Source organism: Artibeus jamaicensis, unplaced genomic scaffold, assembly GCF_021234435.1.
Source record: "Artibeus jamaicensis isolate MK-2021 breed Jamaican fruit bat unplaced genomic scaffold, CSHL_Jam_final contig_65, whole genome shotgun sequence".
NCBI lineage: Eukaryota > Metazoa > Chordata > Mammalia > Chiroptera > Phyllostomidae > Artibeus > Artibeus jamaicensis.
The window spans coordinates 2,023,548-2,040,487 of NW_026521913.1; the positions used below are offsets into that span (position 1 = coordinate 2,023,548).

Below are 16,940 nucleotides of genomic sequence, written 5' to 3' on the forward strand. Positions count from 1 at the left end.
TTTTCAGTGACTGAAATCACTTCTAGAGGCATTAAATTTCTGATACTTCTGGCCTGCCTCACATTCAGGCCTAGCACCTTCCCATGGCCTGGTGGTATCATCAGGCAGAGAGGTACAGATGCTCCAGGTCAGAAGTCTCAGATTTGCAGGCTGTTGTCCACTGACACTACAAGTGACTTCTGGGCTGGGGCCATGTGAGGCCATGTCCTTCAATGGCCTAAAATAGCCACTCCTGGGGCCTAAAGGTTGGAGTTGTACTAGCATGTGCTGTACAGTGGATAGACCAAAGGAGACTTAACTAAGTAAGAACAATGGGAAAGGCAACTGAACTCCCCACTCCTACCGCTGTAATTTTTGCATGTGTCAGAGAGTTTTTATAAACAATGGGAAATTAGAAAATAAAATTAGCTTGCATGATTTCAGATGGGAACAGATGCTTGCCTGCTTGGTTTTTTAAAATTCCCACAAAAACCTCAAGCAGAGTTAATAATGTATGAAAATTAGGTACCATGTGTGCACTTGGCTTCATAATGTTTTTATTAAGCAGAGAGTTGATTTAAAATAACACAATGTAACAACTGACATAATAGCAGGCACTGTGGTGTATATGGAAACATCCTCTTTGAATGTTCTATTAGGTTTTCCATAACACAAGGATATTTTTTTTAAATCTTCTAGAATTATCACATAATATGAAATTAAATCATATTACAATTTGATAAAACAAACTGCCCAAATGCAAATTGCAATTGTTTTTTAAAAAAGGCATAATCAATTATAAATAACTATGTAAGTAGTTTTCTACAGATTGCTTAAAATTTTACAGTAGATTCACATTTCTATCGTCTCAGATTTTTTCCAGTATCATTTACTGATTGGAATTTGCCTTCTCTTCTTTACCCTTTCCATCCTCTGCCATTCTGGCCTTTAAGTAGCAGAAAGACACAGGGAGAAAGAAAAGGTCATGGACTCATGAGTTTCCAGTAGCTGAAGAGTTGTCTTGGTTCTGAAGACAAAATGAATCTCTACAAAGTTGACACATGGACATTGGACTAGCAGGTGGAAGTGTACTCTTCTAGAGTCTGAGTGCAAATCTCTGTTATTCCCTAAGGAAACCACTGTTGATCATGTCCCAGCCCATGATGGAAGAAGGGCAGTAGTCTGCTCCAGTTGCTGTGCTGCTCCCTCTGGGATTAATCACATCTGCAGGATAGTCCTGGGGGGTTGCCCCCAGTTTGTGTTGTCTAGCAGAGTGCACTGAGACACAGGGAAGTCCAGTAGTCAGCCAAACCTGAGGAGGTTCATTGCTGATCAAATATGCATGTATTCTACAGAAAGCTTTACATTGCCTTGATATATTTAGTTGTTCAACAAAACAAATATCTAGTGCCGGCTTGTTATTGTTTATCTTCAGGGCAAGAGAATGGCCACACAGGGCAGTTTAAATGATTTTACAAAAACAGAACATTTTTTTTTATTGGTGGTGGGAGTTGATAGATACTTAGGAAATACAGTGAGCATTGTGGGAAGTTCTAAAGCTATTGAAATGAGTTAATAGGCCCATGGACTTGGGGCATTTTGTTGAAGGGAACCTGGTAGGCATGTCTTTCCTTGGCAGCTTCCTGTGATTGCAGTCATGTCTCCTGACATCAGTGGGGCTGCAGGTGTGGGCCAGTACCCTCAGAGTAACAATACCTTGCAGCATTTTAAAAAGTAATTGAGTAGGAGATATTTGATCTTTGTGACTTGCACCATAAGATTTTCTTGGAATCTTTTCAAGGGGTTGGTTGGAACAGAACTTTTCCATCTGTACTATGGTCTATAAAAATTATAGTAACTGACTTCATGAGGCTTGAGTGTTTCTTTTGTTATGTGCATCACTTTCTAATTAGATTTTCCTCATATTTGGGATAGTACAGTCTTGCAGGAAGTAGCCAGCATTAAAATAACTCAGAGATAGGGCTGTGTCTGGCATGGCCTCAGCAAGAAGAGAGATGGGGTTCGCTGCCCTAAAACTGTGGCCAACCTCAGAAGTCCCTGTCCAGGTGAGCATTGGTTTCAAAAGGATGTCAGGTCAACTGGGGATTTGGCAAGCAGTTCACAGACCTGGCACTTTTCCCAGCCTGGTTGCTGCTTGCATATGGCCTTGGGCATTCTCCCTCTCAACCTACCTCACCTCCCTTGCACTGAAAAGCAATCTGAGAATAATAATAATATCTGCCTTTAACTTCTTGGAATGCTAAAGGCGACAAATTGTCAGAATGTCAGGTGTTATTTATTTTCTAAGTTTGAAAACACTTTATTTTTTTTAATTTTTATTTTATTGATTATGCCATTACAGTTGTTCTATTCCCCCCTTCATTCCCCTTCACCCTGTACACCCCCTCCCCCACCATTCCCCCCTTTAGTTTATGACCATATGTCTCAAGTTCTTTAGATTCTATATTTCCCCTACTATTCTTGCCCTCCCCCTATCTATTTTCTACCTACCATCTATGCTACTTATTCTCTGTACCTTCTCCCCCCTTCTCCTCCCACTCCCCTGTTGCTAACCCTCCATGAGATCTTCATTTCTATGGTTCTGCTCCTGATCTAGCTGTCCTTTTAGCTTGCTTTTGTTTTAGCTGTGGTTGTTAATAACTGTGCGTTTGCTGTCCTTTCACTGTTCATGTTTTTTATCTTCTTTTTCTTAGATAAGTCCCTTTAGCATTTCATATAATAAGGGCTTGGTGATGAACTCCTTGAATTTGATCTTATCTTGGATGCACTTTATCTGCCCTTCCATTCTAAATGAAAGTTTTGCTGGATAGAGCAATCTTGGTTGTAGGTCTTTGGATTTCATGACTTGGAATACCTCTTTCCAGCCCCTTCTTGCCTGTAAGGTCTCTTCAGAAATCCGCTGACAGTCTGATAGGAACTCCTTTGTAGGTGACTGTCCCCTTAGCTCTTACTGCTTCTAGGATTCTCTCTTTCATTTGAATCTTGGCTAATGTAATCATGATGTACCTTGGTGTGTTTCTTCTTGGGTCCAAATTCTTTGGGACTCTCTGAGCTTCCTGGATTTCCTGCAAGTTTATTGCCTTGCCAGATTGGGGAAATTCACCTTCATTATTTGTTCAAATAAGTTTTCCACTGTTGGCTGTTTCTTTCCCCCTTCTGGTACCCCTATAATTCGGATGTTGGAGCATTTAAAGATATCCTGGAGGTTCCTAAGACTCTCCTCATTTTTTTGAATTCTTGCTTCTTGACTCTTTTCTTGACTCTTTTGGCCATTATTTGCTTTCTTCTGGTCCACTCCATTGATTTGAATCCCAGCTTTCTTTCCATTACTATTGATTTCCTGTGCATTTCCATTCATTTCAATTAGTTTAGCCTTCATATGTTCCTCTAATTTGTGAATAAAATCAACCAGTTCTGTGAGCATCCTGATCACCAATGTTTTGAACTGTGCATCTGAAAGTTTTGGTATTTCTTCGTCACTTAGATTTATTGACTCTGGGTCTTTGAGATCTTCTGGAGCCATTTTTGGTCTGTTCACGCCCATGAAGTATGAGGAGCAGAGCCTTAGGGGTGGGGCGGGGTGGGGCCTCCAGGGCGGGGTCGCTGGGTTCTGACCCTGTATGTGGTGGCGGGGTCAGAGTGGGGAAATGGCGTCCCCCTCTCCTGCTTCCCACCGCTGGGTTAGGAGCGAAGCCTGAGGTGTTCACCAGGGTAGGGTCGCTCAGGTCGCTGGGTTGTGAGGCTGTATGTGGGGGCGGGGTCAGAGCCTGGAAATGGCGGCCATCTCTGCTGCCTCTTGTCGCTGGCACCCGCTGGGTCCTGTCTCACTGCCCACTCCCTTGCTGGTCTATTTGTGCAGAAATGCTCCAGCACAGTCAACCCGCTGCCCTTCACCCTCCCCGGATCCGCCAGTCACTCACTGGGTTGGCCCTTTGCAACCGCACGCCTGGGTTCCCCACGCCCAAGTCCATGTGACCGAGTTTTCCTGTGCAACCCCGCTCCGCCAGCTGCTGGTTTCGCCCCTCTTACCAGTCAGGCTGAAGAATTCATAGTTATCAGACTTCTGAAAAGTTCAATTTTCTGTGTTCTGGCTGTGTTTTCTGTTGCTAATATTTTCTTGTCTCTAAACTTGGTTGTGTGAGAAAGCACGGCGTCTCCACCTATGCCTCCATCTTGGCGGAAGTCCTGAAAACATTTTAAAGAGCTGAAAAGAACATATCAGGTTATGTCCATGGGCCCTTTGAGGAAAGAAGTGCTTTTTTTTGTCAATGGTAGGCTCAAAAATGAAAAAGAGTATGATCTGCAATGGTTTTCATGGGGCTTATGAGGATGTATGAATGCATCAGTAAGAAGCTTGTAATTTCTCACCATCAATCCTCCAAATCATGTTGAAAGGAAATTTCAGGCACCGTCTCACTCTAAGAGTGGTCCTTCCATCAGGAGTCCTGGGCACCTGTTTTGTTCTAAAATTACTTGCAAAGAAATTGGTTTCCTTAGAACCCCTTCAAAACTGTATCTAGCACCTAACAGCCTGGTAAGGTTGAATGTTCCTAAGAGAGGTGGGCAGAGGTGATGGCAACAGCAGACAGATCACCTCTGCCAACTCTGTGTAAACCCTTGCAGCCTGTTACCTGTTACAGGGCAGCAAACAGTGTCTGAGCTTTTCTGGAGCAAATGTCATCTTTGGGAGGCCTTGAGTCTGACTGTACATGGAGCACTGAGCTCTCAGGTTGATTCATCAATGCATTTCTAGTAGCTCATTAGTGTCCATGGAAGCCTAAAGTGGCTCATTTTGTATTTTATGTCCTTATCACACTGGGTCATTTTATAGTGTGAAAGATGCTTCAGAAGGGTGATTTGAGGTTTGAAAGAACAGGACTGGTAAGAATTATTCCGTGTATTTGGTGCTTAACAAGTCTCAAAGCATGTGCAAATGCTGCACTCTGTTCTCAGTGCCCTGGGCAGTCAGCCTGGGTGGGTGCCAGCCTATCATTTATAAAAAAGCAGATGGTGGCAAGTGGTTTAAGGGTCTCTGATATCTTTTCCTTCTTCAGAGAGAGCTATTCTACCCTGGGAGAAGGAGGTCACCTATAGTGCTGACACTCATTGTGCACTGCTGTTTGGGTCCTATTCTGTTTCCTACTCTGGAATGCTGGTGAAGAGCTATTTAGTCACATAGCTGACATAAGCAAAAGTTTAAACTTCCTTTCTTTCCTAGGCCATCACCTGGTCATCCTTCAGACAAAGCAGGTCCTGTTCATTCATTTCTGCACTCATTCATCCATTGTTGTGTGTGTGCCACACAGTGTAAGTCACATCACTATGCTTCTCTTAATTAATGGGGAACTTGTGAAAAATTTGTTTCCAGGGTCCCCACACACCAGCAGCATCCCAGCCTTCTGCGCTGCTTTGCCTTGTCTGGTCTGTCCTCCAGGTTTTTGGTGTTGGTTACCATTGACTCACCTGCCACTCCCACATGGAGATACTCCAGTTACTGCTGGTGGTACATCCTAACTGTAATCCACCTTTGCTCTTTCCCAGCTTTTTATGGGCCATCCTCACCCTCACTTTGCCCTCTTGCTCTTTGGCCTCTTTGTGCAATCGTTGACTTTCCTGTCTTTAGTCACCTGCCTGTGAGTTTCTGCTCCGATGGCTTGCACTGCCTTATGCTCTGCCTTAATGTGTCTGGCAGTGATAAATGAACACACAGAGGATGATGCTGGTCTCTGGAATTTGCATGTCTTGTTAGCCCTCCATCAAGACCTTAACTTTCATTCTACCATCAGGTCTGGCTTCCACTGGCCCTCTCCTACTTGCCTGTACCACCTCTTTCTTGACCACCCTGAAGGTGGGGGCTCATCCTCCTCTTGATGCCCACTACTATTAGGACATCCTGTGTTTTTCACTGTAATTCTGTGATGCTGATTGCTTTCTTTGATTGCCCCCAAAGGCTACTCTGCTTTCTTTGGCTACTCTGTGACTGGGCACTGAGAGTCCCTGTCCTGTCTGCTGGGCTGCACTTTCTCCTGATGCTAGCAGCTAGACTATGACCTGTTCCACGACTGCCCTGTATTAGTGGTTTCAGCTTGGGGCCAGACCTGGTATGCCTCTTCCATTGCCATACACAGGCCATATGGGCTGGACAAGTGTGAGGGACATTAGAGAGCTATCTCTAGGCCTACATTGCTTTTGCAGATTCTCTTCCTTAGCCAGCCTGTTCCCTGCTGATTAAAGACAAATAATTGCTATATTTGATCCTTGTGACTTGTTCAGCTATCAGGGCAAAGCATACAGGCAAACTGAGGTCCTGCAGCAGCTTGTTGCCAAACCACCAAGGAGCTGAACTCATGCGAGGGCCAGTTTTTTGTTTGTTTGTTTGTTTGTTTTTGTTTAAATTTAGTGAATGGAGATGGCCCTGAGGTCATTCCCTGTATATTTTCTACCAGTAAAGACAGGAGTAAAGAAGGATAACAGCTTGGTCTACTGTATGCTGCAGGTAGAATGGTGGGAGTTGCCAGCATTCCCAGCTATCTCCACTTTAAAATAGGGATTATAAGAGCCTTTATACTTTCCAGATGCTTAGAATAGGGCTGGTCTCATTGTAAGTGAGGACCACCCATTATTCACTTGGGGTAGACAGTCAACCCCAGGAAACCAGGTCTCTACTGTGTCCCTGGCTCCTAGAATAGGGCATGACTTGTAGCTGATGCTCAATAAATATCTGCTAAATAAAGACCATAGATTGAGCAAGAGAGGGCCTGTGGCTCTCTGGGAAGAATAATGAGTTTGGTTCCATCTCAGCAACTCATATGCTGAAAAACCTTAAACAAATGCCATAACCTACTGAACATCCATTTTTTCATTTATTTCAGTGGTCATGTTATAAGATATTTTGATGTCAGCAAGCCTACCAAAATGTGGCTTAAACAGTATGAAGCTTGATGATCTCCCCTATAGGACAACTGATTCTTTCAACTTGGCCCCTCCAGGGCTCTCTCCAGTGGCCTCATTGTACTTCTGGGCATCCTCTCATTCTGAAAGCTACCAACACACCAAAGCTCCTTTTTCTCCTGTGTCTTCTTGCACCTGTATTTATATGGGAGGGATGCCTTTCTCTGAAGCCTTCCTCCAGTCCCCTCAGGTCCTATTGGCTGAGATTTCTGTTACATGTCCATGTGGTTGCAGGGTCAGATATTGCCATTTCCAAAGGAAAAGGCTGCTTATGCCAGTAGGGAGGGAAGAAGGATCTGGGAGGATGACTATGTCTGTGATGCAGGAAGCAGACTGTGGCTTCTCCACGGGATGTTGATGATATATAACTTATTGGATTGTTGAAAGCAAACAGATCACATAGGTGAAAATGCAACATGGGGGTCCATAACAGGTGGCTTATACCTATTTCATCGACGTTACATTTGTTCAGATACATCTGTAAAAATAAAATGTGAATGTCCTTAGGTGGAGCTTGTTTTCTCCTGTGTGGCCAGTCTTCACCATGCCCTATTATCTTATATACTTAGTTACTTCACTTATTTTGCTACCTGATTGGTTCCTCAAGGCATTTAATTTTGCATTGTAATGCCCATGTTCAGCTAGTTTATTCTTTTTTTTGGCCTCAAAGTCTTTCTGTAAGTTTTGTATTAACATTTTCAATGGGTGTTGTTTTAGCGATCAACTCAAACCCAAAGAATTAAGCTCCAGAGTGTTAAGTAGGCTAATGTAATTTTTAAATTACACTTCATTTTTTTTATGCTATTAGAGTTGTTCCAATTTTTCTCTTTGTCCCCTGCCACCCAGCACCACCCCCTGGAGGCAATCCTCAGACCATTGTCCATGTCCATGGGTCATGCATGTATGTTCTTTGGCTACTGTATTCCCTATGCTGTACTTTACATCCCATGACTATTATGTAGCTACCAATTTGTACTTCTTAATCCCTTTATCTTTTTCATTCATCCCCCCAAACTCCTTCCTGTTTGGCAACCATATCTATATCTGTGATTTTGTTTTTTAGATTCAATTGTTGATAGATATGTATTAGTACAATTTTATTTGTTTATATTTTTGATCTTCTTAAAGAAGGCCCTTTAACATCTCATGTAATACTGGTTTTGTGGTGACAAACTCCTTTAGATTTTTCTTGTCTGGGAAGCTCTTTATCTGTCCTTCAATTCTAAATGATAGCTTTGCTAGGTAGACTAATCTCAGTTGTAGATCCTTGCTTTTTATCACTTTGAATATTTCTTTTCAGTCCCTTCTAGCCTGCAAAATTTCTTTTGAGAAATCAGATGACAGTCTTATGGAAGATCCCGTGTAGCTAATTAATTTCTTTTCTCTTGCTGCTTTTAAGATTCTCTTTGTCTTTAACCTTTGGGATTTTTATTATGTTGTGTATTGCTATGGACCTCTTTGGGTTAATCTTGTTTGGGCTTCTCTGTGCTTCTTGGACTTGTATGTCTGTTTCCTTCATCAAATTAGGGAGGTTTTCTGTCATTATTTTTTCGAATAAGCTTCAAATTTCTTGCTCTTTCTCTTTTCCTCTGGCACCACCCCCACCCCAATGAGAATGTTGGTGTGCTCGAAGTTGTCCCAGAGGTTCCTTACACTATCCTCAGTGTTTCAGATAATTTTTTTCTTGTGGTTTTGATTGGTTGTTTTCTGCTTTCTTATATTTTAAATTGCTGATTTGATTCTTGGTTTCATCTACTCTACTGTTGATTCCCTTTAAATTATTATTTATTTCAGTTAGTATATTCTTTGTTTCTGACTGGATCTTCTTTATGCTTTTGAGGTCCTCACTAAGTTTCTCGAGCCATGTTTCTTTGTCTCCTCATTCTGGCAGCTTCCCAATGTTTGTTTTATGTATTAGGTAGAGCTGCTGTGTCTCCCAGGTTTGATAAAATGGCCTAATGTAGTTGGTGTCCTGAAGGGTCCAGTGGCACAGTCTCTTCTATTAACAAGTTGAATACTCAAGGTGCACCCACTGCATGGGCTGTGTACACCTTTCTCTAGTAGTTGAGCCTTGATTGCTGTTGGCACATCCAAGGTCATCAACTGTCTGTGTTCCGTCCAGGATCACACAGCATAAGATACAAAGTGATACACAGATGTCTGCTACTTGTGTTGAGCTTGAAGGTGCTTAGGAGAGGTCAACCTGTGAACCAAGGCAGGTTCCTGCTAGTACCAGGCCTTGGGCAACTTAGTGAGAAGGATAGGGCTTGTTGAGGCCAGGTGCTGCTTGTCTGAGAGAGTTTAGGAAAATCTGAAGCATGGATCAAGACAAGCCATTCATATGGGAAGGCCACTGGAAATATCTGGGGTGGGCCTGAAAGTTGACTGGGGCAGGGCCTCAGGGAATCACCAGGGTAGGACAAACAGTGTGATCCAGGCTGATGGAGATTTAAGTATGGTGCCCACCTGCTGGCTCTATGGCTCTGTTGGGGGAGCACTCAGAAAAGGAACAATGGCCTCTGCCAGCACTTCTGTCTGGAAGAAAGCTTCCCCTCAGCTCTCACCCTGATGCAGGACTATTCAGTTCCTCCCTGTACATCTCTGATGCTTTTCAATCTCCTGCCCTAGTACTGGAGCTTAGAGGGAGTTCAGGTAAGTATGCATTGGCCCTTTAAAAGGAACTGCCTGGAATTCCAGCAGTTTCTGTCTTTCATTGTTTCAAGCCCTGTTGATTTTTACAGCCAGAAGTTATGGAGACTTCTCTTCCTCACACTGGAACCCTGGGCTGGGGGTCCTCATGTGGGGCTTCGACCCCTTATTCCGGAGATATCTCTCCGTATTTTTTCACTACACATAGGTGTGTAAACAGCCCTTTCTGCATCTTTGCCTGTCCTCCCAGTCTCCATGTAGTTTCTTCTTTAATTCTGTAGTTGTAGGACTTTTCATTTAGCTCAGTTTATGATAGGTCTGAATGATGGTTGTTCTCTAGTTTAGTTACTTTGGTATAGTTGTGCAAGGAGTCAAGCGTATTTTACCTATACTGCCAACTTGACCAAAAGTTCCTGGTTAAAGTTGTTTAAAACACATAATAGTGAGGTGTTTGGGGTTTTTATTTTTGTTTTGCTCTAAATATCTAAACTGCAAAGATTGAAACTCCAGACCCTGCAATCACCTAGTTTTTTTCTTACATTATACAATTAAATTATGTTATACATCTTAGTTAAAAAGAAAACTATTTTCTCAGTGGATTTAATCATGAGTTGGGGAGATTTGGATCTAGATATTCTAGTGTCCCGTGTTTTGGTCCCCCTTTTCTGAGATCTACTATGAGAGGTATAGGCTGGACATAAGATGGTTACCTGACCTGTGGCAGTTTCTTTGTTCCCAGAGCTGCCTTGGAAGGTTGGATTTTTCTGTAAGCACTAGAGCCATTATGGTTTGGATAATGTCTCCTTCGAAATATGGACACTCTTATCAGTTAATAAAAAACCAAGCAAACAAAAAAACAAAAGTACTCCATGTCAGTGTTTGTAGACCATATGTTTCACAGGGCCTGTTGTGGTTTCTGTTTCTCCTTGATGTGTATCTGCCTGCTAACGTGAAAGCTGTGGACATGAGTCTATATGCAGTACCAAGTTATTTTCTTCCTCTTTCTTTTTCTTTCTTATGTTTCCTCAAAAAAATTTTAACTGCTTTCTTGCCTTGAGATATAAATTCCACATTCTGGTTGCATTAGATACTAAGTCTTCTGAGGAAAGGCTTAAATTTATTGGGCTAGTTCACAGTGTTGTCATAAAGAGCTTTAGTTTGGGGCATGGAGCCATATGTGATTAGGATTGTTAAGCTAAATAATGTAAAAGAATCAACATTACATTGTTTACAGAAACTTGGGCTATGCCTGTTACTTCAGTAATTATCATACCTGATTTACAAGCATGGTCCATGATAGAGTGGGAGGTCAAATGGACTTTTCTGCAGTTTTGCCCTCTTGATGGTGCCTGTGAGTCAGTGAGAAACAAAGGGGTGCTTCCAGGGCAGAGGAGCCTCCAGGAAGCTGGCTATACTTGGGAATTGTTCTCCATCACCCTCCTAGAATCTGGCTTCTCAACAGCATTAAAGAGCAGCAAGTGACTAACAGGTTGGATCACAAACAGAGCTTTGCATGGGATTGAATCTTACTAGTGAGGGGAGGCTTGATTTGGTTGTTTCTGAAAATTATACTCACATTTTCTATATTTACTCCAAAGAGGGGAAACAACATATGATTTTTAAAAGTAATCATGCTTTATCCGTGTCTAACTTAGATGCACTTATGATTTTATATTTATGTGTGTGTATATGCAAAATCTATCTGTAGATACACACATATATGTAACATATACATGTATAAGTACATGTACTGACACTGATGTAATAAATGTAAACTGCTGGCAGCAAAAAGCAGCGTATCACAGTTCACTGCAGAACATTAATTTCCAGATGTTTGCGTTTCATGGACTAGGAATATAAAAAATAGAAAATAAATTGGAGGATCCAGCAGGGTTACCAATTTCATGTTTTCCAAGATCATTAAAACATTTTTTGTGTGTGTGCTGCATGTTAACTAGACTATTGTGATAGTCGTTTCACAATACAGTTGATCCCTGAACAACACATGCACATGGATTTTTTCAATAAATACTGTAAATGCATTTTCTCTCCCTTATCTTTCTTTTCTTTTTTAAAAATTGTTGTTCAAGTACTTGTCTCCATTTTTCTGATGCCACTTTTTCCCTCCTTATCCCCCACCTCCCACCCTCAATCCTTCCCCTTTAGCTTTATTCCTGGGTCCTTTATACATGTTCTTTGTTGATCTTTCCCCTACTTTGCCCCATTATCTCCCTCCCACCTCCCCTCTAGTTACTGTCAGTTTGTTCTTTATTTCAATGTCTCTGGTTATATTTTGCTTGCTTGCTTGTTTTGTTGATTAGGTTTTACTTATAAGTGAGATCATATGGTATTTGCCTTTCACTGCCTGGCTTATTTCACTTAGCATAATGCTCTCCAGTTCCATCCATGCTGTTGCAAAGGGTAGGAGCTTGTTCTTTCTTTCTGCTGCATAGTTTGCCATTGTGTAAATAGTCCTGTTTTTTTAAAGATTTTATTTATTTTTAGAGGGAAAGGGAAGGAGAAAGAGAGGGAGAGAAACATTAATGTGTGGTTGCCTCTCAAGTGTCCCTAAATGGGGATCTAGTCTGTAACCCAGGCATGTGCCCTAACTGGGAATCAAACTGGCAACCCCTTGGTTCACAGGCCCATGCTCAATCCACTGAGCTACACCTGCCAGTCATACCATAATTTTTGATGCATTCATTTATTGACGGGTACTTAGGTTGCTTCCAGCACTTGGCTATTGTAAATTGTGCTGCTATGAACATTGGCATGCATAGATTCTTTTGAATTGGTGTTTTGGGATTCTTGGAGTATGATTTTGTTAATAATGTTTTCTTTTCTCTAGTTTATTGTAAGAATACAGTATGTAATACATATAACATACAATATATGTGTTAATTATTTATGTTATTGGCAAGGCTTCCAGTCAACAGTAATTAGTAATTACTAATTGCTATTAGTAATGAAGTTTGGAGGAGTCAAAGGTTATACATGGAGATCAATTGTCATTCAAATACTGAATCATTATTTTGTACACTTGAAATGAATGTTTTATGTCAATTATATCTTAATAAAATTTATAAAAATTTGCAATAAAATGCACATCATATAAAGTTTACTATCCTAATAACCATTCTTAAGTGTACAGCTTAACAATGTTATATACATTCACATTGTACAATTCAAGATCATTTTGCAAGAAAATAAAAAGGAGGGGGTGAGACAGAAGGACTCCATCTACTGTCCTCATCATTTCATAAAAGAAAGAGCATTTTCATACCAAAAGGAAAACAAGGCTGCCATAATAGATCTGAGAAATTCCTCCCTAACCTGTAGTAGAATGGTACAGAGAAAAATGATCATCCAGGGAAAAATAATAGTACAGAAAAAAAACATAGCAAGGAATTCTGTACAGTCATTACTCAGATTTTTTAAAATGCTAACTTTTTGTCCTCTTTGCTCCTGGTCATTACTGCTTAAAGTGACTATAATGAACTGTGTGTTACCAGGCCATGAAGACACAAAAGAGCTTATGCTAGAATGAATGAAATTGCATGTCTGCACCACTAGACATGCAATTCAGTAGCTGATACTTTTTCACAGCAAGATTTTGTTGGTGAAGGAAGCAGTGTGTTGATTTACCTTCTGGCTTTTGCATCTTACATCAGTGGTCCAAGTGCCAATAGCAAGCAAGTCACATAATGGCATGGTCAGCAACCATGTTCTAGATCTCACTGTGTTTTTATAGAAGTAAAAGTTACAGTTGCTACCCTCATATATTCATTGTGATGTGATCACATTCTTTTCTCTTTCTCTCCAAAATTAACTAGTGCACTGAAGTTGGTTTGTATTCTCCCAGTTCATACTATTCTGCACAAGCCCATTAGAATATGTAGTGTTGTTTTGTGTAAATGAAACCCTGTTTTATATAGCCTTCTGAAATTTAATTTGGCTCACATAGCATGATTTTAAAGACTTACCATTTTGATACATGTATATCTACTTTTACAGTATTGCTTTTTCTGACTATACCATATTATATCTATCTGTACTCTTTTCAGTGGACCTTTAGATTGTTTCTAGGTTGTTGCTAATATAAACAACAATGCAGTGCACAATCCCATGAGCCTTTCCTGTGCACACAAGTGTGAATTTATCTAGGGGAGTTACCTGGGAGGAGAGTCAAAGTGAAGTGATACCTTCAGTCACAAAGTCAAATTAGCATGTTAACCAAACTAGTTGTTTCATACAGCTTTTCAGGTAAATGGTGAGTGGGAAAGATAATATTGTAAGTCAACCATCAATAAAATTGGTTTTCTGGACCAAACTCAGAGTTTCTGATTGTTGATCTATCTAAAGATTTAGTTCCAAGTCTGTCTGTAATATAGAGATGATGCAACAGGTTGGTTACACTGACTTTTCTTTGTCTTTGTATGTGGGGCAGGGACCAATCAGGAAAAGCCAGCCCTTCATTAAGTTTTCCCCTTTGCTTGTGAACTAGAAAATATTTACAGTCGTGGTCTGGGAGGCAGATGAAACTGGGTGTTGCTGTCTCTTGGGCCTTGTTACAAATAGCTTTTTTTGGCCCAAGAAAATGCCATGGGTCAAAACCCGTTTCTCAGCAGGCCTTTCTGGAGTGGCTGTGCTGTTGCTCAGAGTGTTAGGTGATCTAGGTTTCTTTTGACCATCTAGTCTATTGTTTCTTTGGACAATTTGAAGAGATAGGGAGGGGAGAAGTAGACTCAGATTCCTTGGGATTGGATGTCAGAGGCATGTCCCCAGATAATCTGGAGAGAGTCTGAGAGGGTTACCATGGCTAGTGTCCCTATCAGCCACCTATTTAGCCACCATCAGCCTCATAAAAGCACTTGGAGTTTTGGCTATGGATGAGTCAAGCACATTCTCAAAAAATAAACTGATAATTGAGATGACATCTAAATGTGCTTAATGTACTTTATTCACAGCCTCTCTTTTATCTATAGTAAATAGTAAAGTGTTTTGATCATTTTTAAAAAAACAGTAAATGGGAACACAACTTGGTAAGAAAAAGCTATAGAGACATTAAAGAAAAAAATAAGACTAACAGCCTTTTCATTTTGGGCTATCAAGTCTGTTAGCTGACCATTCCTAAATACCACATGACAAAACTGAGTTAATGCGGAGGCAGGGAGTGGTCTGAGAGAGATCACACATACAACTAATCTGTGTTAATGATGCAGGTGCCTCAGTGATTAACATTTTGTGTGTAATTTGGTGCATCAGAACCACTGTGGTCACCAGGTTATCAGAGAAAAGCTTTTTCAGTGGTTGCTGTTTGTGAAGTAATTGGTGTTTTGTGTATACAGGCACATGTTTATATCTGCAAAATATTTTTTTTTACTTTTGATAATCAGTTGTCAAAGCTTGAAAAACAACAGCAGAGGAAAGAAAAGACCAGAGCCAAAGGGCCTTCTGAATCAAGCAAAGAAAGAAATGTTCCTCGCAAAGAAGACCGCAGTGCCAGCAGTGGGGCTGAGGGTGATGTGTCTTCTGAACGGGAACCATAGACTTCAGGAATGGAACTCAGGTAGGAGGGTCTCTTCCCTGCATGGCTCCATCTTCTTCCCATATTTTGGGCAACCAACAATGAATAGAGAACAGAATGGCTTTTGATGTTGAATTCATTTTATGGACACTCATCTATTGCTTCCTTCAATTCACTGACTTAGAAGATGGAGAGAAAAGTCAAAATGTGGAAGAGGCAGATACCCATGGCCTGGGGTATTCACCTAGGAGGTTCTGTGTATTTTATGTTCTTCAGTTGCCTATGTCCGTGGACAGCTGCTACTATTATTAGCATTTATAGAGTGTTCACAGATCCAGAATCTAGACAGGAGCTTCACATGAGTTCTTGCCATTGGTCCCTCCTCTCCATTCTTGCTCTTGGCATCTCCTATGGCCACCATCTGCATTTGTGGCAGCCTCCACTCATAATTTCCAGCCTAATGTTCTACTGTCCCTACTGTCCTTCACTTCATCTGGCATGGCATTGCTAGTTTACTTTTTCTAAAACAAGGTTTTATTCTCATCACTTCTGTACACAGGGATGGATTTCAGTCCACATAGTGATTTGATGTTAACTCCACCTTCCTGCTTGAAGATCAGAGGCCTCTAATACTTGATCCATTTGTCTTAAGTTCATTCCCTCAGTGAACACATTATCAAGAGCCTCTTTCTTGGAGCTCACAAGTTCAGGGAGAAGCATAGAAATAATTATGCCGCAGCATGGTGCACTGTCGTGGTGGTGGGATGTGGGATGGGGTGGAGATGGAAGTTGAGGAGGATCCATGGAGGAGAAAATTCTGGAATTAGACATGCAGAAATGGGGAGATAAGGGGTGAGGGTAGGCATCTGCCTAAGTCTACAAAAGAGCAGGTGCTAACATTGAGGGTGAGGGACAAGGACAGATAAGTGTTGGAACAGAGGTACTGAAGAATGGCTGAAGTGTTGGTTACAAACGATGGTGGGGTTGTCCAGTAAGCATCTATAAAGTTAGAGAAGTAGGAGGGTTCTGGGCCATAGAGATCTGGGTGCAACTTTGAGAAATTTGGATTTCATCCTATAGTGCTAGGAAACCTCTGAAAGGTTTTAAGCATACAAGAAACATAATCAGATACCAAGTTTAAAAAGATCACTCTAATGCAATCTTGTGCAATGAGGCTGGAAGCAGATAGGCCACTTTGGAGGCAGCTGCAGAAGCCAAGAGAGGATCAAGGTCTTTGAAACTTTCAGTTTATAATAGACTGGTTCAAACCAAGTCAGCAGACAGGTTTGTCTTAGAGATGCCAAATTGTGACACAGGAGAACATTTGTAAGGTTTTCTGCCTTCTCTTTTCCTTATGAAAAGGAAGAGGATAAAAGTCTATAAAATGTCCTTTAGAACACACACTATTAGATATTGAGGTATATTACCAAGACCATGGTGATAATACGGTGCAATGGAAATCAGCTTTTAAACATAAGCAGAGCAAAGGAACAGAATAGAGCACAGAAAAGAAGGTGAATGGATTAGCCAAAGAACATACTCATATATGCATAACTCATAGACACAGACAACAGTGTGGTGACAACCAGGGGGATGGGGTGGGGGGGGCAGGGGCTGGGTGGAGGTGAGAAAAAGAAGGAAAATGGGGATGTCTGTAATAGTATCAATGATTTTAAAAATTAAAAAAAAAGAATGCATTGTGGATTTATGGATAGTCCCACCAGGCTGGGATGGGAAATGGCAGATTGAAGGGTAGTTTTTCTGGAGCTGCTTCTCAAACTTCCTCTGTCTCTAGGGGAGAGAGAACATCTCA

General features: G+C 41.2%; 1 protein-coding gene across 2 annotated transcripts in view; it reads left to right on the forward strand.

Moving 5' to 3' along the window:
* DTD1 (D-aminoacyl-tRNA deacylase 1) overlaps positions 1-16,940 on the forward strand; it is a 308,428-nt gene that overhangs the window by 235,133 nt on the left and 56,355 nt on the right. For both annotated transcript variants that reach the window (XM_053670944.1, XM_053670946.1), the window contains one exon: positions 14,997-15,169. In XM_053670944.1, the coding sequence (XP_053526919.1) occupies positions 14,997-15,169 (173 nt within the window). The remainder of the gene's footprint in view (positions 1-14,996; positions 15,170-16,940) is intronic.